The 20,853-nt window shown below is 48.0% G+C and overlaps 2 protein-coding genes across 5 annotated transcripts in view; both read right to left on the minus strand.

The window, feature by feature from the left end:
• The window catches only part of GLB1 (galactosidase beta 1), a 71,270-nt gene extending 52,627 nt beyond the window's left edge, over positions 1-18,643 (minus strand). The window contains 2 exon segments of the mRNA XM_059664158.1: positions 945-1,114; positions 18,509-18,643. Of these exon segments, the coding sequence (XP_059520141.1) occupies positions 945-1,114; positions 18,509-18,580 (242 nt within the window). The 5' untranslated portion in view covers positions 18,581-18,643.
• TMPPE (transmembrane protein with metallophosphoesterase domain) lies at positions 13,977-18,648 on the minus strand. 4 transcript variants are annotated; one of them, XM_059664161.1, is made up of 3 exons: positions 18,215-18,304; positions 17,435-17,548; positions 13,977-15,628 (listed from the first exon to the last, which is right to left on the minus strand). In XM_059664161.1, exon 3 carries the CDS (start codon positions 15,512-15,514, stop codon positions 14,171-14,173), a length of 1,344 nt encoding a protein of 447 aa, XP_059520144.1. In that variant the 5' UTR covers positions 15,515-15,628; positions 17,435-17,548; positions 18,215-18,304; the 3' UTR covers positions 13,977-14,170. The 4 variants fall into 4 exon arrangements, with proteins under 4 accessions (XP_059520144.1, XP_059520142.1, XP_059520145.1 ...); XM_059664159.1 differs by lacking the exons at positions 17,435-17,548; positions 18,215-18,304 and adding an exon at positions 18,509-18,648; XM_059664162.1 differs by lacking the exons at positions 17,435-17,548; positions 18,215-18,304 and adding an exon at positions 18,509-18,637 and having other exon boundaries at positions 13,977-15,107.
• Between the last annotated feature and the right edge of the window lie 2,205 nt (positions 18,649-20,853).

A 20,853-nucleotide genomic window follows, 5' to 3' on the forward strand; every position in this document is an offset into this window, starting at 1 on the left:
ATTGGCTGCCTCTTGCATGCACCCTACTGGGGATCGAGCTCACAAACGAGGCACGTGTCCAGACCCGGAACTGAAGCGTGGCCTCCTGGTTCATACGTCGATGCTCTACCACTGAGCCACATGGGCTGGGCTGGCTGTGTCCTTTTTCCACCATCCTAAGCTTTCAGGGTCCCCTGGAACAGAGAGTCTTGGTCCCCTTGAACACAGGGTTGAAACTACAGACAGACCCCAGTGGCCTTACAACCAGAAAAACAAGTGGGGTTCCCCCTAAATTATCTGTCCCGGGAATCTGCCTCTGGGTTTTTCTCACCCTTTAGTTTTGCAAAGTTATCGGCAATTCACATCAGCAGTGCAAAAACCAGAGTGGCCAGCCACCCCAGTTCTTCCCAATTAGTCACCTTGCAACAGCATGAAAAGAGATGAGGAGAGATAGCTCCTGGGGTAATTCTATAACCCCAGGCGATAGCATGAACTCAGAAGAACCCTGAAAACAGACTGGGTTTCCAGAATCTACCTAACAAGGAATATTCCCCTAAGAGCTGAGAGACGTTATAACTACTTACAAACACCCTTATCTTCAAATCCTAGATGGATCTCTGGCCAAAAACTTGTGCCTGGGCAAATTTCAGTGTCACCAGCTGTACATGGGAATGGTAAGACCTTGAAGAAATGGAATCATTCATGTCAAGTGCCCTGCACATGGTGAACGCTCAATCATCGATACTTCCCTTTGCCTTTTTAAGCTGATACTGGTTTGATTTCTAGCGATGATGTTCAGGATTGGAAGAGGTGATGAATTACCCCTAGAAGCCCCTCCCAGAACACCGGACAACACTATTTCCCATCCTGAGCAATGAAATAGCTGCGCTGAGAAACGCAGTTGAACCCTCTCTCCAGGTGCGGCTGCCCGGGCCCAGGTGAGGGCCCAGTGCCCTTCTACTTACATCTGGATGGCGTTCAGCCCAGCCATCTTCATCTTCAACAGCCGGTCCTGCCAGTAGAAGCGGGGCACACGGAAGTAGTGGATGCTGCCCGAGATGTAGCGGAACGGCTGGCCATCCTTGCGGAAGCAGTTGTGGTCGTAGTCGATCTCGAACGTCTTCTGGGAGGCATTCTACAGGGCAAGGGTGAGACCGCGTGAGAGCCTGCCCCTGCAGCATTTTGGGGGTAGACACTTTGAGCGTGGCAGGTGACTCCCTGCCTATTCAATTTGCGTAATGTGTTGATGGAGGGAATGTTTGGTTTCTGGGCTACAGAACAAACCACAGCTAAGCCAGGTAGGCACTCAGGTAACAGAATCACCAAGCAGGACCCACGTGCAGGATTCCACAGGGCTCACCTTCCAGAGTCCAGCACCGATCTGACAGTCGGTGGCTGAGATGCCGGAGTTCTGTCTCCAAAGGGAAAACCCTGCTGGCGGTGATTCTTCTCTTGGTGTAGCAAAGCCCAGTAGGCCCGGAATACAACACACAGACACACACACACACACACACACACACACACGCATCCCTCCCTCCCTATGGCTGTGACCTGCCAGAGCACTGGATGTACCTCAACAGTAATATCACTGGGCTGAAAGCAACGGATTAGAAGTCCTGAAGCCTCATCCTAGGTGTTGCTCTAAGTTCCACCTGCGTGGAACCTGGGCAGGTCCCTCTCTACTGCCTCCTTTCATCCAAAAACATGCAGGATGTCAGACTAAGTGAACTCTAACGCAGTATTTCTCACATCGTGGGCTGCGACCCCGTTTGTGAGTCATGCACTCAGCTTGGGTGATGATGGGCACCTTTTGCTAATAAGAGAGACTAGAAAACAGAGTGTATCGCACATAGTAAAGACAAGTATTATTTTATGGAACTTTTATTATACATGTATATATAGAATTGCATATGCACGTAGGTCTCTACGTGGTTGCAATGTAACATGTATTTCTAGCAGTCAAATCAAATTTTGAGGAACACTTGGACGACTTCAGAAACTAGAAATGCTAGGATTTGAAAGGGAAGGTCTCAAAGGAGAGGCCAACAGGCAGAGGGAAATACTGTCCCCTGGTGGGTGAAAAAGGTAGCAACAGGCCAGAGGTGCCACCAGGACTAGGTCTTCAAGAAAAGTTGGTAGGATTCCTTGGGCATTTTTAGGTTTTCAAAGGTCACAATATGAATTTTTTTTAAAGCTCTTTTTTCATAGCAGCATCACAGTAAGAGCTTTTGGGGGGAGAGGACCTTGATGTCATATCTGAAGCCAGGGTGACAGCAGTGTTCCAGATCCAACATGGTCTGAAGTCCAACAAGGGCATGGAACACTGTGACTGTAAGTGAAAACACCCCAAGTAGATCGCTTTGGGACAAATGGGAAGCTTTACTGTATGTGAATTACATCTCAATAAAGCTACCCCCAAAATAAGGACACATAAATAATCATAAAATAATCATTTTAATGACAATTTATTCTTCTAGTAAACCAAGGCTTTAATTTCCATTCAAAGGCAAGATACTCAAACTCACAAAATACAAAAATAATTTGATATACCGATTTTTAAAAAAGATATTTTTATTGATTTCAGAGAGGAAGGGAGACAGAGAGATAGAAACATCAAAGATGAGAGGGAATCACTGATTGGCTGCCTCCTACAGGCCCCCCCCACTGGGGACCGAGTCTGCAACCCAGGCATGTGCCCTTGACTGGAATCAAACCCTGGACCCTTCAGTCCACAAGCTGACGCTCTATCCCTTAAGCCAAACCAGCTAAGGCCAGATGCCCCAATTTTGAAAACCTTTCAGTGCATGTATATGACAGTGTCAAATAAGGATTTCTCACAAGTTCTGTGAGTTCAAGGGTGGCCTAGGAGTTGGGAATATTCGTTGAACAAACAAGCCTGAAGGAAGTAAGTGACTTTGGCAGAACGGGGAAAAGGAAAGGGTTGTTTGAAGTCCACATGTCTAGGAGAAGGGATTCAGAAAAGCCAGGCAGGAGTTGGCGAGAAATTATGTTGGCGGATGATAGAATCTGGCTTTCGTCCCACACAGTGGAACCTCATCCTGTATTTAAAACCTCCAAATCCAGCCCAAATAGCTCCCTACCATCTGTTTAGAAATATTACCAAGTCCCTACTGTGTGCTGAGTAAGCACAGACCACACAAATGTGACCACAGCCCACATGCTTCCCTCTAACAAGGAAGAAACCCAAGGGTTAACCTAGTGAGGCCTAGATGATAAAGATAAGACCATCACGTTGTGCACCTTAAACTTACACAATGCTATCCATCAGTTATATTTCAATAAAGCTGGGGACAAAAAAGGATTTGAGCAGAATGTTACCGCAGTACTCAATGACATGTAACCCAGGCATGGGAGTGGGGGGCAGGGAGTGGCAAGGGAAAGTTTCCCAGAGGAAGGGACACCCCAAACTGTGGTTCTCTGCCGGAAGCCGGTCCATCCTTGCTGCTTGACACAGTCTCTGCAGGAAAGAAACATCTGCACAGCATATGTTTCAAGGGACCTGGCGTATATAGCATACTGTTCTTAATATGTTTGCTCCCCTTAGCGCTGTGTGTTTTAACCAAGGTCACCTCTCCGAGAAAGGTTGTTTCCCCAGGTAGGAATTTTTCCCTGAAGTCAGGGAGGGGATGCCTCTCCTAGAAAGGTTGTTTCCCCAGGTAGGAATTTTTCCCTGAAGTCAGGGAGGGGATGAAACTCCTTAACTAAGTGCCAGGCGGGTAGTTAATCACTACAAACAATCATGCTTAAGCTACATAATCTTTACTCCCTGGAATGGAGATAAGAAACGCCCTAACCTTTGTAATAGAAATTGACAGGATTAAAATCAACTGGTATAAATACGGATGTAACAAGACAATAAACAGCAGAACCTCTCTGGAGATCCAGACCAGAACTTGGCTGGAGATCCGGGCTAGAGATCCTGGCTAGGCTGCTGATCAACTGAACACTGTCTCCGTGTCCTTCCTTCTTCGCCGACTCCGTCTACGCCTTTGGGAACCCCTGGACCTGCTGGGGTTGGACCCCGGCAGTTCTCAACCTTGGCCACACGTCAGAATCACCTGCAAAGTTTTTAAAATAGCAAAGTCAGGCCTCACTCTCCAGACATTCAGATTTTAATTGATCTTAGGTGGAGCCCAGGCACTGGTATTTCTTAAAACTGCCCCAGATGATGTAATGTGCAGCAGAGTTGAGAACTACTGGCCTGCCGGCCGGTGTAGCTCAATAATTGAGTGTCAAACTATGAACAAGGAGGTCACCATTCTTGGTCAGGGCACATGCCTGGGTTGTGGGCTCCATCCCCAGTAGGGGGCATGCAGGAGGCAGCCAATCAAAGATTCTCATCATTGATGTTTCTATCCTTCTCTCTTCCTCTCTGAGATCAATAAAAAAAAAAATTTTTTTTTAAAGAGAGAACTACTGGCCCTATCTGGTCTGGCTCAGTGGATAGAGCATCAGCCTGCAGACTAAAGGGTCCCAGGTTTGATTCCCAGTCAGGGCACATGCCTGGCTTGCAGGCGATCCCCAGTGGGGGGTGTGCAGGAGGCGGCCAATCAGTGATTCTCTCTCATCATTGATGTTTCTATCTCTCTCCCCCTCTCCCGTCCTCTCTGAATCAATAAAAATATATATTTAAAAAAAGAGAGAGAGAGAGAGAACTACTGGCCTAAATGAAACCCTAGAATAAGTAGAGTTGACCACAGGGAAAGGTGATGTAGGCAGAGGAAACTGTGTGAGACTGGCGGAGAGGACAGGCTACAAGGAAGGGAAAGAGCTGCAGACATCAGTACAGATGGAGCATGACAGCTGCTGAAACAGAGATGGGCAGGGGCCAGATGGAATGAACCCTGAACTTCAAGTTCAAGGGCCTGGACTTTATGTCAAGAGCTATGGAGAGCAATTTAAACAGAAGAATGGTAGGATCCAATGTGTGCTTTCAAATATTCAGGACACTGGCCTTTTATGGAAGTGGCAAAACAGGAAGCAGAGACCTGGATCATGGTAGTGACGGGGGTGGGCAGTGGACAGCAGGGAGAACCCATAGGACCAGGGGCCTGGTTAGGTGTAGGTGTAGGACACAGGGGCTGAATTGTAGAGGCTCCACTGCCCCCAGGTGGAAAAATTTGAGTATTATTTTTTTTTTTGAGAGAGAGAGACTTAAGGGACATATCAACAGGAAAGAAAAAAAAGATTGCATGGATATTAACAGCTATGACGTTTATAACAATATACAGAGTGGGGGAAATTCAGTTGTCATCTCTGGAGATTGCTAGATTACACATTTCTCTGAAAAATGATCTTGGCAGAATCATGGCTGTTGCATAGAGTGAGAACCGCAACACAGGTCCTCATATAGGCTTTTGCTTCTTTCCACCTGTCCCTCATTTCTGCGCTCTTGAGTTACTTCTCAGACCACCTGCACTGGAGCCCCTGTTTCATGTTACGCTTCCAGAGGAACCCAGATGAAGGTGTGGCCTACACAGCAGATGCTCAGGATGTGAGTCTGTACCTGGATGTCTCATATATGTCAAACAGCAGCAAGGACCCTGCAGCTGGTGCTAAGCGGGTGGTGAGGCAATGCAAATACTAAGGCCCTCACCTGTGCTGGACTTGGAGGAGGTACAGGCAGAAGGGGAGAGGTGGCATCTGCATTAGCTTTACCCCTGGAATGGGGTGTGTTACTGGTCATTGAAAGCACTGTAGGTTGCCTGGCTTTTGTCACAGACTTGAAAGCTTTGAAGAAAGAGATTGGCTGACAGGCTCATGTAAGCCATCCACTCTGAGCATTCTGTGAGCACCAGAGGCTTCCATGACAATAATTAGAGACCTACATCTCCTTCCAGAAAAGTAAGGCTCAGGACTTAATCATGGAGACACTGATAGTGCATCTGGAGGGGTCAGAATAGAAAGCTGGATAGAGGGAAGTTTGCTGGCATGGTGCACTCTCCCATGACATGTGAATTAGCATCTTAACCCGCCCCCCGCCCCCCTGCTGTTAGAATGGTTCTCCAGAACCTGGACCTGACACTGGCCTGCAGGAAATGAGCTGGAGATGCCAGGACTGCGTTGGCACCCTGAGGAAGGTATGAGATGGCTCACAAGCCACCATCTGACTGTACTTCCCCAGGACACTCCCTTCAGTGAGGAATGCCCAGGGAGGAGGAACCTGGCATTTCTGAGAAGCCGATGAGCATGTTGTCCTCTGTAGGAAAAGGGTGATAGAAGATGCTGCCTTGGCATCCCTAGTGTTTGGGGGTTATGAGATTCTGACAATCAAAGAGAGACCATTTGACCATCAGGAGTAGGTGGGTATAATGACAACAATGACCAGCAAGGCCAGAGTGGCAACCAGGTGTGCTGGCCAATAGCCATCTTAAGCAATGGGTCATAAACCATAGCGTTCCTAGAGGGTGAGATGGTTGGGCAACCAGCGAGGGAGTTGCTTGATGTGTCTAACAAGAAAAAACAAATCAAGAACTCATGAGCCAAAGGCTGGTATCAGCTCCTGCAATGGAAAATTCATATCTTCCCCCAGTTGCCAGCTCTGACAGCCAATTGACTGAACAAAGGGCTGGGTGGATTCCCATCAGGGAGGGCCCTGCGATGCCACTCCAAGTACTATACACGCAATAGTTCCCAATCCTTCCCCAGTGGGACTTAGGGTACCTGAGTCCTAAGGAAAGTGGCACCCCCAGACCTTCTGAGGATTGTTGGGTATGGTCTGAGCTGATACTGACACCAGAGGACCTGAAATGCCATCACTCTCCCTTATTGGGCCGGGGAGAGAGGGAGTCTTGGCGCCAAGTCCTTCTCACAGTGGGTCCAACAAGTCAGAGGATCCACCTGATGGCTATTTCACTGGTCTTGAGTGCACCTTGGGATGGTTTTACCTAACAACCCCCAGAGCCCTCACCATGAGTGAGAGCCACTACGAAGGACAGGGCTGAGTGGAGGTCCTGGAACTGGACACCCCCTCCACTCAAGATGAATCAGAAGCAAGACCACAATTCCTCCTGAAATAGCAGGTATCGTGTCCCCTCCACAAAGACTCACAGGACATCCTCGTCACACCCCATTCAAATGACCTGTGAGCCCCAGTGAAAAACAGATCCTGGTGGATGATGTGGCCACCTACCCTGTGGGTGCAGAGAGGATTACCAGGAACAGTCAACAGAACCTTTGGCATTTGATTTGTGGCTAATGTTCTAATCTTTTCAAAACTATCAATAAAAAGGATCAAATGCAGTTTGTTTGTAAGTGGGCAGGACAGAAGTACACATTCTCTCTTGCCCCAGGGCCCTACTGACTGCTCCACTTTCTCCCAGAGACCTTGACTGTGAGGACATTCCATGGGCTGTCCCTCTGGTCTGATATATAAATGACAACATGCTATTTGGACCTGGGAAGCAGTGACAAGTCTCTGACTGTCAAGTTTCTAACTGAAGCTTAGAAAAGCAGACAGAGCCCTAGCCAGTTCGGCTCAGGGGACAGAGTGTCATCCTGAGGACTGAGGGGTCGCAGGTTTGATTCCCAGTCAAGGGCACGTATCTAGGTTGCAGGCTCAATCTCCGGCATTGCATGTGCAGGAGGCAATCAATTGATGTGTCTCCCTCTCACATAGATGTTTTCTCTCTCTCTCTCTCTCTCTCTCTCTCTCTCTCTCTCTCTCTCTCTCTCTCTCTCTCTCTCTCTCTTTGCTCCTCCCTTTCACTCTCTAAAAATCAATGGAAAAATATCCTTGGGTGAGGATTAGCAAACAAACAAACAAAAAAATAGAAAAGCAGACAGAGAGGATGGATATGGAGAGCCACAGAAGCAGCATCACCTAAGAGACAGCTTCCAATTGGTGACTGTCATGGTCAAGGTTAACAGGGAAAATCCACTTCATGGCTCCAAAATGACCTTTAAGGATATGAGAGGATCCAGCCTGAAGGAGCCAGTATTCTTCATATCTGTGCGCTGTGGCACCACCAACAGAAGCTCAAGAAATGTGAGGGAGGAATGCAGAGTCTATTCCCCCCCAAATGAAAAGAATGTAAACTTTGCCCTGTGTGCAAATTCCACCCCTTCTAAATTAATTAGCACTGGGACAAAATGCTGAAGAGCCAGTTTTATTTCACACTTGCAGGGGTGTGGTAGCATCAGTACTTACAGTGCATGCGATCATAAAAAACATGTAAAATAAAATCAATCCCAAGCAAGGCCAAGCCCACATCTTCCCAGGGTCCCTCATGGACATAATACATATATTATTGGAGGTAAAAACAATAACACAGCAGTATAAACAAGATACCCTCAAGACCAAATACACATTAGGGGTTTAATACTGTCCAACATAACATTTTTAAGTTATTTATTGAGTTTGGATTATTTCAGTAGTAAATAAGCATTAAAACCAAACCAACCATTAATCATAACACTGATATTTACACCATCAAGTAATGTGAACATCCCCCAAGTTTCCTAACCCTCGGGAATAACAATATTATATTTGCATTACTTGTGCACATTCCTCAACTAGAATAAAGAAATGAAAGTAGCTCTGTGATACCACACGTTAGGGGTCATGCCAATTATGTGAAGATGTGTCCTCAGGTACCTCCCTATAATGCTGGTAAGCACTTACTCAATGGATCTTCATCCCTTAAACTAGCGGTTCTCAACCTGTGGGTCACGACCCCTTTGGCAGCCGAATGACCCTTTCACAGGGGTCACCTAAGACCATCCTGCATATCAGATATTTACATTACGATTCATAACAGTAGCAACATTACAGTTATGAAGTAGCAACGAAAATAATTTTATGGTTGGGTCACAACATGAGGAACTGTATTTAAAGGGCCAGAAGGTTGAGAACCACTGCCTAAACCCTTTCAACTCACCCTAAAGACCCAAAAGCCTACAGAATTCCTGACATGAACTGTTCAGCTCTAAGGTGACAGAGCCCTAAGCCTCCTAGACTGTTAGCACCTACGGTTGCCAGGAGAGGGATTAAGGAAAGGGGAGAAGATAGAGGTGGGTGAGTCTTTGTACACCATGGGCTCCCCAGACCCTTTAGTTCACAAAACAAAGAGAAAGAGAAGGAATATTTCAGATGACTATAACACAAACTTGAATTATTTCAGATCTATGTATCTTTCACACATGAAATGTCATGGAAACACCATTACGTAAGTCAGGCTAGAGAAGCAAAACCACCACAGGGAATGGTGAGAATCGATATAGATCTGGAAAATTTGTAGATGAGCTGCTACATTCTATTTTTATTAATTTTGTTTACTAATTTATGTCTGTCTTATTCTGTAAAGATTTTTGTTGAGTATCCCAAAGGACTGTGGGTAAAGAGCGTAAATTACAATGGAAGAGGAGGGGAAATGACAGATGGAGGGGAAATGGGCCCAGTTGGGACCAGTTCCCAAGCCTCTAGGACTCACAAACATTTGCAGTCTTAATTCTGCCCCTTCATCTCAGAAAAAAGTGTATAGTTTTTTATTTTTAAATAAAAAATTTAAATATAAAGTAGTTCTCAAATGATCTTCCACAAGGTGCCAAGACCATTCAATGGGAAAAAGACAATCTCATTAACAAATGGTGTTGGGAAAACTAGATATCCACATGTAGAAGAAGGAAGTTGGGCCCTTATCTTACATCATATATAAAAATTAACTCAAAATGGATCATAAGCTTCATGACATTAGACTTGGCAATGATTGCTTGAGTACGACAACAAAAGCACAGGCAGCAAAAGCAAAAATAGACAAATGGGGCATCCTTAAAAACTTCTGCACATGAAGGGCAATAGAGGGAAAAGACCATCTATGGATGAGAGAAAATATCTGCAAATCACATATCTGATAAGGGGTTAATATCTACACTAATAAAAGAGAAACATGCAAATTGGTGTCACTCCGCTACACCCACCAGCCAATCAGATGAGCATGCAAATTAACCCAACAAAGATGGCCGTTAATTTGCATATGCAGGCGAAGACTGAAGACAACGCAGAAGGAAGCCAAGTGCTGCAGAAGGGAGCGAAGCTGCAGAGAAGCAAGCGGGGGGGGGGGGGGGGGGCGGGGGGCGGGGCGTGGCGTGGCGGAGGCAGGAGCGAAGCCCACCTCAGTGGGTTTCGCTTCCTTCTCTGCTTCGCTCAGGCAGCAGGAAGCCCTATTCTTGTAGGAATCTTCCTGCAATGGGCCTGTACTACAGAATATAAAAAGAACTCTTACAACTCAACAACAACAAAAAGTCAAATAACCTGATTTTAAAATGGGGGAAAGACTTAAATAGACATTTCTCCAAAGATGATATACAAACATGATCGACAAACATATAAAAAGATGCTCAACATCCCTAATCATCAGAGGAATGCAAATCAAAACCACAGTAAGTTATCACCTCACACTAACAAAAAAACAAACAAGCAGTAACTAGTTCTGTGAAAATGGAGAGAAACCAGACCCTTTGTGCATTGCTGGTGAGATTATAAAATGGTTCAACTATGGAAAACAGTATGGGAGTTCCTCAAAAAAATGAAAAACCAGAACTATATAATCCAGCAATCTGACTTCTGGGTATTTTTCCAAAAGAATAGGGAGCAGGGTCTTTTTTTTTTTTTTTTTTTAAATATATTTTATTGATTTTTCACAGAGAGGAAGGGAGAGAGATAGAGAGAGTTAGAAACATCGATGAGAGAGAAACATCGATCAGCTGCCTCCTGCCCATCCCCCACTGGGGATGTGCCCGCAACTCAGGTACATGCCCTTGACCGGAATCGAACCTGGGACCTCTCAGTCCGCAGGCTGACGCTCTATCCACTGAGCCAAACCGGTTTCGGCGGGAGCAGGGTCTTGAAGAGATATTTGCACTCCCATGTTCACAGCAGCATTATTCACAGTAGACCAAAAAAAAAAAAAAAGAAAGAAAGAAAAGAAAAGAAAAGGTGGAAGCAACCCAAATGTCCACTGATGGATGGATAAACAAAATGTGATATATACATACGAAGAAATATTCAGCCTTAGGAAGTCTTGTCACGTGCTACCACATGGATGAACACAGAGGACATGATGCTAAGTGAAACAAGCCATCACGAATAAACAATGCAGGATTCCACTTATATATGGTACCCAGAGGAGTCAAATTCATGGAAACAGAATGTAAAATGATGGTTATTAGGAGCTGAGGGAAGGGGGAAAGAGGAGCTATTGTTTAATGGGTATAGAGTTTCAGATCTGCAAGGTAAAAAAGCTCTGGAGACCTGTTTCACAACAGTGTGACTAGACTTACCACTACTGAACTATACCCTTAAAAATCATTAAAATCATAAATTTTATTCTATGTGCTTCTTACCAGGTTGGGAGGTTGGGGAAGAGACAATGGGGATAAGCAGGAACAACTGAATACTAACTCTTTATAGACAGTAAACTGTATTTGAATCCTGTTACTCACCTGTAACAGATACAGTTGCTTAACCCTCAGTGGAAAAAAAACACCTGTATTGAGAAGTAGAAGACCTGGCTTCTAGCCCCCAAACCTCCTACTAGATAGTAGATGATATTAAAGAATTACTGTTAGTTTCCTTGGCTATAATAGCAGTATACAGATACTTTTCTAGAAAGGATTCATAAGGAAGTATTTTGGGGTAAAATTATATTTTCTAAGGTTTTGTTTAATATTGTCCAGCCAAAAAAGAAAAACAGTGCGGGCCAGAGATAAAGAGAAAAGACCAGCAGAACAGTCACAGCTGTTGAAGCTGGGTGGTGAGCCCACGGAGGGTTCAGGAGGTTGTTCTGTGTACTTCATGAATATTTAAAAATTTTCACAATAAAAAGTTCTCAACAAAGGGAAAAAAGATGGAGGGATGTTTGGAATGGATGACAGTGGGACTAATGTACTGACATTTTACAATAATAGGATCACACTACACATGCCATTGTTAATTTCTTAAAAACGTTTCATTTTAACTTGCACTTACAGATTAAAAAAATTAAGCTAAAATAAAATTGAAAGAATTTTCAAGCTCCAAGTAAATACTTCTCTCCACCTCCTCTAGCCATAAACAAGAGAAGAAGGTAAATGGGCGAAGGACAGAGGTGCAGACGGTGCCTCGGCGAGCGGCCCTTCAGGGCCCTGTCTGGACGGTAACGGAGAAGTTTCTGCTGGGAAACGCCCACCACACCATGGAACACAAGCCAAGCAGGACTATTCCTTGGACAGGTAAGGTGGGCCTGTTTTGTGTCTAATGGAGGGGAATCAGTCACACTGCACTGGCAGGAAGGCCTGCTGTCAACACTTTGGAAATAAGAAGGGTGGTCTTCCGGATCCCATTATCCACCAGGCAGAGGACACAGCAAACCCCCACAAATCACCGTGCCCAGCAGCAGGCGGCCCGGGACCCACTCACGTCCCCCAGGTTTGTCTGCTCCATAAACCCCTGGGGCACCCGCACCCAACACAGTTCCTTAGCCAGCCCCACTGTGTTCACAAATTAACAACACTGAGTGCTTCTCTTGTGACTGTGCCACATGCAACTCCCACGCCAAGTCCCAGACCCTCCCCACGAGACAGACTTGAGGTAGACATGATAATTATCCCCATTTCAGGGTGAGGGAAACCGAGGCTCAGGCAGGTCAAGTCACCTGCCCAACACTGCCTGGCGGGGAGCAGCAAGGGGGCCTCTCCCGTCAGAGCGGTGCCTGTGGTGCCCGTTGGAGAAAGCATCTCGGTCACAAACATGTCAACGCTGAGCCCAGGTCCTCAGTCTCCTCAGAGGGGCCTTTCCTAACAGGACTGCTTATTGCTACCCCAGGGGCAAAGGGTCTCTTGGTTCTGGCACAAGGGCCAGTCACGGTAACCTCTGGTTGTTTTCCTGTGGGTCCAGTGGCCAGCAGAGATGGCCCTGTGGTTCTGTGGCCAGAGTCCTAGGACAGTTCTACGGAGGTCAGGCCAGGGGACTGGAAGCCAGTCTGGTAGGAAGGATGCTCCCAGCACTCCACAGCCGGGGCCCAGCCAGAGGCAAGGCCTCAAGGCCCTGCTGGAGCACAGGGGCCTGCCACTCCCCATGCAACTTCCCCACTGGGAGAGAGGGAGCCTGTTTCCCACCAAAAAAAAAAAAAAAAAAAAGTCAGACCCAAGCCTGGGGTGGGACTCCAGTTTCCTGACTCTTCCTCTAACATAACAGACATCCTACACTGAACTGAAACTAGCCCATGTAGCTACACAAGTGAAGTGAAATTAGCCTCAAGCAAACCACTTTGAAAAGAATATCAGGTTCTATCTAGGTCCTTGTTCTCTGACTTCTGGGAACTGTCTGAACCCTGAACCACCAGACAGTGGAGAGAACACTTTCTTCGGGAGGTAGAAGACGTGATTTCCACCCCAGAAACTCTCTGTCATGTTGCCAATGCCCTTTGCCTCGTTTCCTCATCTCTAAATAGGGAAAAGCAGCCTGTCCCTAGGGTGACCTCACCCAATTGTACAAAAGGAGGCAAACACCCTCTGAGTCCCCAGGCAGCACTATTACCATCACCTACCACGGTGCTCTGTTTCTCCCCACCCCACCCACAACCCCCAAGGCCCAGGAGAAGCAGACAGTAATAGCATCCATCACTCAAGGTCTGGAATAAGATGAGTTCTGTATTCCAGCAGGTTTTGCCAATTCTCTCAATAGAGGGGACTCTGAGAGAACCAAGGGGGAAAATAAATTCATCTTCTCCAGCAGCCAGAGGGGGCCTCCATCTCACCTGCTCTCCCAGATTACTAGCAACATGCCCCTTACCCAGAAAGCTCTGCATCAATGATTCTGGCAACGGCCTAAGTCCCAAAGAGGGTTTGAAAGGCACTCAGAGTTCCTTCCCTGCTCTGCTTTCTAGAGGCATCCCTTTCAAGCAACCCCATGTTTCTTTCCGTTTATTCCTGGGAGTCCTGCAGAGAGGGGTGTTTACTCCACATCATCTCGACAATAAATGCCCGTTCTTATGCATATAAGAAAGCAACTGGCCATCTACAGAGCTAACCTGCCAGGCAGCCCCACCACAAATCACTGTTCCAACCAGCCTGTGGCCAGGGTGTGTCAGCAGGGCTGGGCAGGAAAGGCTGGAGGGCGCAAAGCAGGCAACCCACCCTGAAGAGGGACAGAGAATGAGGGCAAGGGCAGAGGATGAGGGCGGGGCCAGGCTCAAGGAGCCCGCTGCAGGATGAGCTCTGTGATCTCTGCCCTGCTCCCCAATCTCATGGGGATCCCATAGTAGGCCGTGCCTGGGCTGACGTATACAAATGTGGTCTGAGCCACCTGGTAGAGACCAGCAAAGAAGGGGTTCAGGAGATAGGCCGCCACATTCAAGGGGAAGATTTGCCCAGCATGTGTGTGCCCAGAAAGAATCAGGTTAATATCCGGCCGAGCCTGAAGGGCTCTCTTGGCAGCCAGGGGCTGGTGAGCCAGCAAGATGGTGGTATGGTCCAGGCTGCAGCCCCCCAGCGCCTTCTCAAGATCCATTCCGTGGCCAGAGTAGTGCAGGATGTCTGCTTCAATGTCATCCACGCCGGCCAAGCAGATCCAGTCATCATCCTCGCCGCCACCACGCTGGGCCCGGGTGGCGGAAATCTTCACGTTCTCATTGTGCAGCGGCCTGACATTCAGGGACTCCAGCAGCGCAAACCAGTTGCTGACATCTGACGTGTAGTATTCGTGATTCCCGGTGACGAAGTAGGTGCCCAGGCGTGAATGCAGCTGGTCTAAAGGAGCGACAGCCGTCCGCAGGATCGAGGCTTCTGAATCGCAGAGGTCCCCCACGATCACCGTGACATCCGGTTCCAGCATGTTCACCATCCTCACGAACATCTCCATCTTGGTCCTGCCCACGGTGGGGCCCAAGTGAATGTCTGAGAGGAGCACGATCTTGAGGTTGTCCATCGAGGTGGGCAGCTGATGGACGGGCACCTCCACGGTCTTCACCACCGGGGGCTGGGCAGCATTCAGCAGCCCCGCTATGCTGAGCACGGCGGTCACGGCCACTGCCAGGGCTGGCCTGAGTGCCAGCTTCCTTGTCTTGTCCAGGCTGCCCACGACTCGACCACTGCGCCAGGCCAAGAGCTGGTAGGCCTGCTCCATGCCGCTGAGGGTACAGAGGAAGAAGAGCATGATGATATACGCCCCGAGGCAGGAGTAGGCGGCCAAGGAAAAGAGATAGGGCTCCTCGGCCACTAAAAAGAGCATGGTGAAGAAACTGGAGTGGGCCAGGGCCAGAAAGCCCACGACTGCCATCTTCCAAAGATGAAAACAGGCCGACTGTGAGGCTGGGGCATGGCCAAGGTTGCTGACAATGCTACGCCAGATGTAGAGGGAGCCAATCAGCATGAGCGAGTTGGCAAACAGGGCAAGCTGCAGGCGGAACAGCCAACGCCAGGCCCTGACCTCGAGGCTCTCGGACAGGTAGGAGCGGGAGATAATCATGGACACGAAGACAGTGCCGGCAGCCAGGGCGGCCTTCCCGACCAGGGAGAGGTGCCTGAAGATCACCATTTTCTCAGCTCCTAAGAGGGTCTCCTGGCAGGTCTGTGCAGGTGGGCTCTGGAAGGTGAGTTCCTTAGAAAGGACAGTGGCCAAGGAGAGGGTTCCAGGTCAGGTCAGGTCCGCCTGCAACCAGGAACCCGCATCAGCTTTGTGGAATGTTAGCGCTTTCTTGTCCCCGTTCAAAACCTGAGGGTCACTTACAGGGGCCCAACCTGCCTAGACTCCACACCACCAATCAGTGGCCACACTTCATCATGGCAGTACAAACACAGTGGGTTGTAACATGACGGGCGGCTTTCATTTTCTTCTTTTCCGCTTTTTTTTTCCACAAGGAAAAACGTATGGAATTTCTTTTACAGTAAGAAAAACATTATTCTAAACCAGCGGTTCTCAAAGTGTGGTCTGCGAGACCCTTCCAGGGGTCCGTTTAGTTAAAATTGTTTTCATAATAATACTAAGCCATCACTGCCCTTCCCTTTCTCATTCTCTCATGAGAGCACAGCGGAGCTTTTCAGACACTACGTGACGTATGCTATGGCAACACTGAATACAGGCGCAGTTAGGAGGCTCCGACTGTCCTGGATTAAGACGGACATGAAAGACATTTGCAAGAGTGAAAACTAATACCACTCTTCACCCTAAAATTCGGGGAGAAACATTGTTATTTTACCAAAAACCGTAAGTTTCTTAACATGTAATAGATGAATAAATATTTTTAATTTTAATTCCTAGGACAGTTAAAAGTTCGAGAACCGCTGTTCTAAATAAATGTAAACAAGGGACCTAGCCGGTTTGGCTCAGTGGATGGAGCGTCAGCCTGTGGACTGAAGGGTCCCAGGTTCGATTCTGGCCAAGGGCACATGCCTGGGTTGCAGGCTCCATCCCTCCACAGCAGGGGGCGTGCAGAAGGCAGCCAATCAATAATTCTCTTTCATCATTGATGTTTCTATCTCCTTACCTTTCTCCCTTCCTCTCTGAAATCAATTTAAAAATATATATTTTAACCCTTTGAGTGTCAACCAATATCCTAGGAACTATGCTAAAATTGCCAAGGCATTTTTGCTGATTTTACAGCAGTTTAGGAAAAAAATTATGAATCGCAAGTAAATGAAGTTACATATTCAAAAACTTAAGGAAACCTTTACTACATTTGTTTTCATCTTTGACATATATTGTTTGCTGATTGTACTATAAAATACTAGTAGAAAAAAAATTTGAACAAAACATATGTTAAAATAGAATTAATGTTGTCTTTGAATACATGAATGAAGATATTAACTTTTAATAAGATTTTGATAAAAAAATCTAAAATATTTAGATAATAAAAGCAGACTTAGAACTGGACACCATTTCGAAGCTTTAGGGCTACAAAATCTGAGTAAACTTCATAAAAATGCCAAAGGCCAATTTTAGAACTACAAATATTCGGCATCACAAGTAATCTGCACTTAGGTGCCATCTGTCAATAAAGAGTGAACTACTAGCATCTAATAGTGACACTGCAGGAGAAGCGCGATAGGGCTCCCGGCACTTTTGGCGAAAGACAGGGGGAACGCCATCGCGCTCCCCCGGCACTCAAAGGGCTAAAATAGATAAATGTAAACAAGGGAATCACAGAAAGCTTTCCACTGGTAGCTTTCTTCAGCTCCAGGTCCAGGGAGGGACACTTAGACATGGAAGAATTCCTGGGGGGAGGCCAGCCTCCCAGTGTGAGCCTTGGCATGGCAGTCAGAGGGCACCCCACAGCTGAGCGATGCTGCACAACGATGAGCAACCATTGCTCAGGGGACTGCCCTGCCCACCAGCTGCTCATCTATAAACCCATCTCTCTCCATTCCCACAGCCCACCCAAATATAAAGATCTGTCTTCCCCGCACACATCTGTCTCTGCCACCGTTCCCATGGTTCTCACCTCGGGCTAGCTCTCACCTGGGGGGCTCCTCCAGGCCTCCTGGCCAAAAAATCTGGGGCACAGGAGCCACAGGCCCCAGTAGTCAGGGTAGCAAATACTTCATGTGAGCTGCCGTTTTCCCAAGAGGAACTCTAAATTAAAATATGTTCAGTAGGCGTTTCCAAATACTTAAGATTCTTAAGCTCTGGGTTTCATGGAAATGTGTGATTTTGCTCTAGGCAAGTTATTCTAAGCCTTTGATCAAAGGGTATGATTTACAGGTCAATGGGCCCGAATTTCACCACTTCTACTTAAAACGTGCCCCGAACTCAGCCCACCCAGACTCTGGAAGAACCAGAGTTGGTTGGCGGAATGTGCAGAGGGGCTGGTGCGGTTTCAATTCCCTGCGGTTCTTCTCCCACCAGACGCGTCCCCCCCTCGCCTACTCGCTCCCGCAGACCTCCCTCCAGCAGCTCTGGCTGCCACCTGCCGCCCGCCTCCAGCCCGCCCTCGGCCTCGACCGCCAGACCCGGAAGGTTTGGAAAATCCAAGTCAAAAAGAGGAGGCGGCGGGGAGTGGCGAGAAGGGCACGAGATGTTTGGCAAGAGGATGTCTCGAAAGCAATGAACCCTAAGTTCCCTTTGCGGGGGGGTTGGCCTCCCCTGACCCCATTTTCTCCTTCCGGAGCGCCCCGCAGAGCACACACTGGGCAAGGGAGGGCGCCCCTAACCGGAGGCCAAGACTTCCTCCTCTCACGCGCGCTATTTAGAATCGCCCCCCTCCTGGAAAACTGCGAAGCTGGAAGGGTGTGGGCACACCTCATCTCACCCCCCTCGTGGCACCTTTGGGGACCTGGGTCCCAGCGAAACCGGCGTCCGGAGCGGAACACACCAGCGACCGGCTACCGGGAAGGACGCGCGCCCCGCCCGGCCCGCCCCCGACGGGAAGGCCAGTCTACTGCCTGCGCTCCGCAGGCTGCCGGCCAGCGGCGTGCACCCCGGGAGCGCAGGACCATCGCCCCGCAGGACCCCTCTTGGCCGCAGCCCCAGCCCCGTCCTTCGCCAGCATGATCCGTAGCAGTGCATCCCCGCGTGGAGATCCTGTGGACTTACACGAAAGCTGCGCGCAGTCCCTGGCAACAGCGACACCAGCAACAGAGAAAGGATGCGCTCGACCCCCAGCATGTCCACCCTCCAGCTTCCTGGCTCCGCCACAGTCGGCGCCGGGGCCAGCCGCTCAGCGTCACTAGACTGAGGACCCGCGGCCTGGCCCCGCCCCTCGCCGGTCCTGCCCCTGTCCCGGTTCTGCTCCGCCCCGTGCTCCGCCCTGCGACAGCTGACCCGGGGGCGGGGGAACGGGCGCAGGACGAGCCTGGAGGCCACGTGCAGCCTTGTGACACCAGGATAGTGTTATCTGGCCCTAGTCGGCCTCAGACCCTTCGCAGAGGCACTCCGGAGGCCCTGCTGTCAGCAGCTAGATAACTCGCCCTGGGGTTGGACTTTAACCAGGGTCTCCTTGCCCCCTGGCTGCCTCAGAGGACAGAAGGGGGAAGCTGAGACCGGATAACCCTGAGTGCAGGAGATAGAATCCTAGCCCTAGGACTCTCGGCAAAACTGTAAACTAGGGGTCAGAAAATTGTAGTCCCTGGACCAACTGTATACCTGGAACTTGTTAAACATGCAAATCCCAGGGCCTCACCCCAGGAACTTTCAATCAGAAACTCTAAGGATGAAGTCCAGAAATCCATATTTTTACAACCCCCGCAGGTTTTTCGGTGCATGCTAAAGTTGGAGAACCATTCTAAGAAATGTAGAGATATGGTTCAGCTATGGTAAAATCATTCCAAATGCCAACCTTCAACGCACCAGGATCTGTAGAATTTGTATTTCATTGTTGGGTTTTGAGATGAGAGCAACACCTCCCACCTCTTAATTATGCACTCGAGCCTCCCAAGAACCCTGTGATGCTGATGTAGGCAGATCTGTCAAATCAGGACAAAGCACAGCCATGTGCCCCTTAAGGAAGAGATACAGCCTTAGAAATGCAGCATTAGCCAGCCAGTGTGGCTCAGGGGTTGAACATTGACTCAAGAACTCAGAGGTCTCCAGTTCGATTCCTGGTCAGGGCACATGGCCAGGTTGTGGGCTCCATCCCCAGTAGGGGGCATGCAGGAGGCAGCCAATCAGTGATTCTCTCTCTTTGATGTTTCTATCCCTCGCTCCCTCTCCCTTCCTCTTTCTTTCTACTGTTTCTTCAATTTTTTTTCTAAGTCTGAATTATTGCAAAATAAAGTTAAATTTTAAAAAAATCCTTAGCAAATGGCAGAATCAACCTTTCCTACCTCCCCACCCCCACCCCCCAACCCCCAGCCTGTAGACCCCAGGTGACAATACGCAGCAGGCATTTTTACCTAAATTGAGTCAGGAAGTGTTTAGCACAGGATTGTGCTAAACAAACTAAAGCTGGCAGCTCAAACCCAGCCTGATGCCTGTTTTTGTATGGTCTGTCAGTTAAGAATCATTTCTACATTTTTATTTTTTAAAAATATATTTTATTGGTTTTTTACAGAGAGGAAAGGAGAAGGATAGAGTTAGAAACATTGATGAGAGAGAAACATTGATCAGCTGCCTCCTGCACACCTCCTACTGGGGATGTGCCCACGACCAAGGTACATGCCCTTGACCAGTGCTGCTCCAACTGTGGCCCAATGACAGCGATAGGAAAAGAAATTCAAAATAGGTATTTAGAAACTTGTAGCAATTTGCAAAAGTTTTTTTTTTAAATATATTTTTACTGATTTCAGAGAGGAAGGGAGAGGGAGAGATAGAAATGTCAATGATGAGAGAATCATGGATCAGCTGCCTCCTGCACGCCCCCTACTGGGGATCAAGCCAGCAACCTGGGCATGTGCCCTGACCTGGAAAGGAACCTAGGACCCTTCAGTCCACAGCAGGGGTGGGCAAACTTTTTGACTCCAGGGCCACAATGGGTTCTTAAACTGGACCGGAGGGCCAGAACAAAAGCATGGATGGAGTGTTTGTGTGAACTAATATAAATTCAAAGTAAACATCATTACATAAAAGGGTACGGTCTTTTTTTTTTTATTCATTTCAAACAGGCCGCAGGCTGATGCTCTATCCACTGAGCCAAACCGGCTAAGGCACAAAAGTTTGTTAAATCTAATAATGAAAAGGTCTATTTTAAAAAACTGATTTTTAGAGAGTAAGGAAAGGAGAGGGATAGAAAGATAGAAACATCGATGAGAGAAACATCATCAATTGGCTGCCTCTTGCATGTTGGGAATCCTGGACATGTGACCTCTCCCTTCCTCTCTCTCAAATCAATCTAAAAAACAACACTGAAGTCTTGGGCCTGCTGAAGTGGACAGTTGGGCTGTGCAGCAATTCCAAATCTTTCTTACGTCTTTAAGTTTTCTGACACACACAATCCTGACAAC

The sequence above is a fragment of the Myotis daubentonii genome, chromosome 14 (genome assembly GCF_963259705.1).
Source record: "Myotis daubentonii chromosome 14, mMyoDau2.1, whole genome shotgun sequence".
NCBI classification, from domain to species: Eukaryota; Metazoa; Chordata; class Mammalia; order Chiroptera; family Vespertilionidae; genus Myotis; species Myotis daubentonii.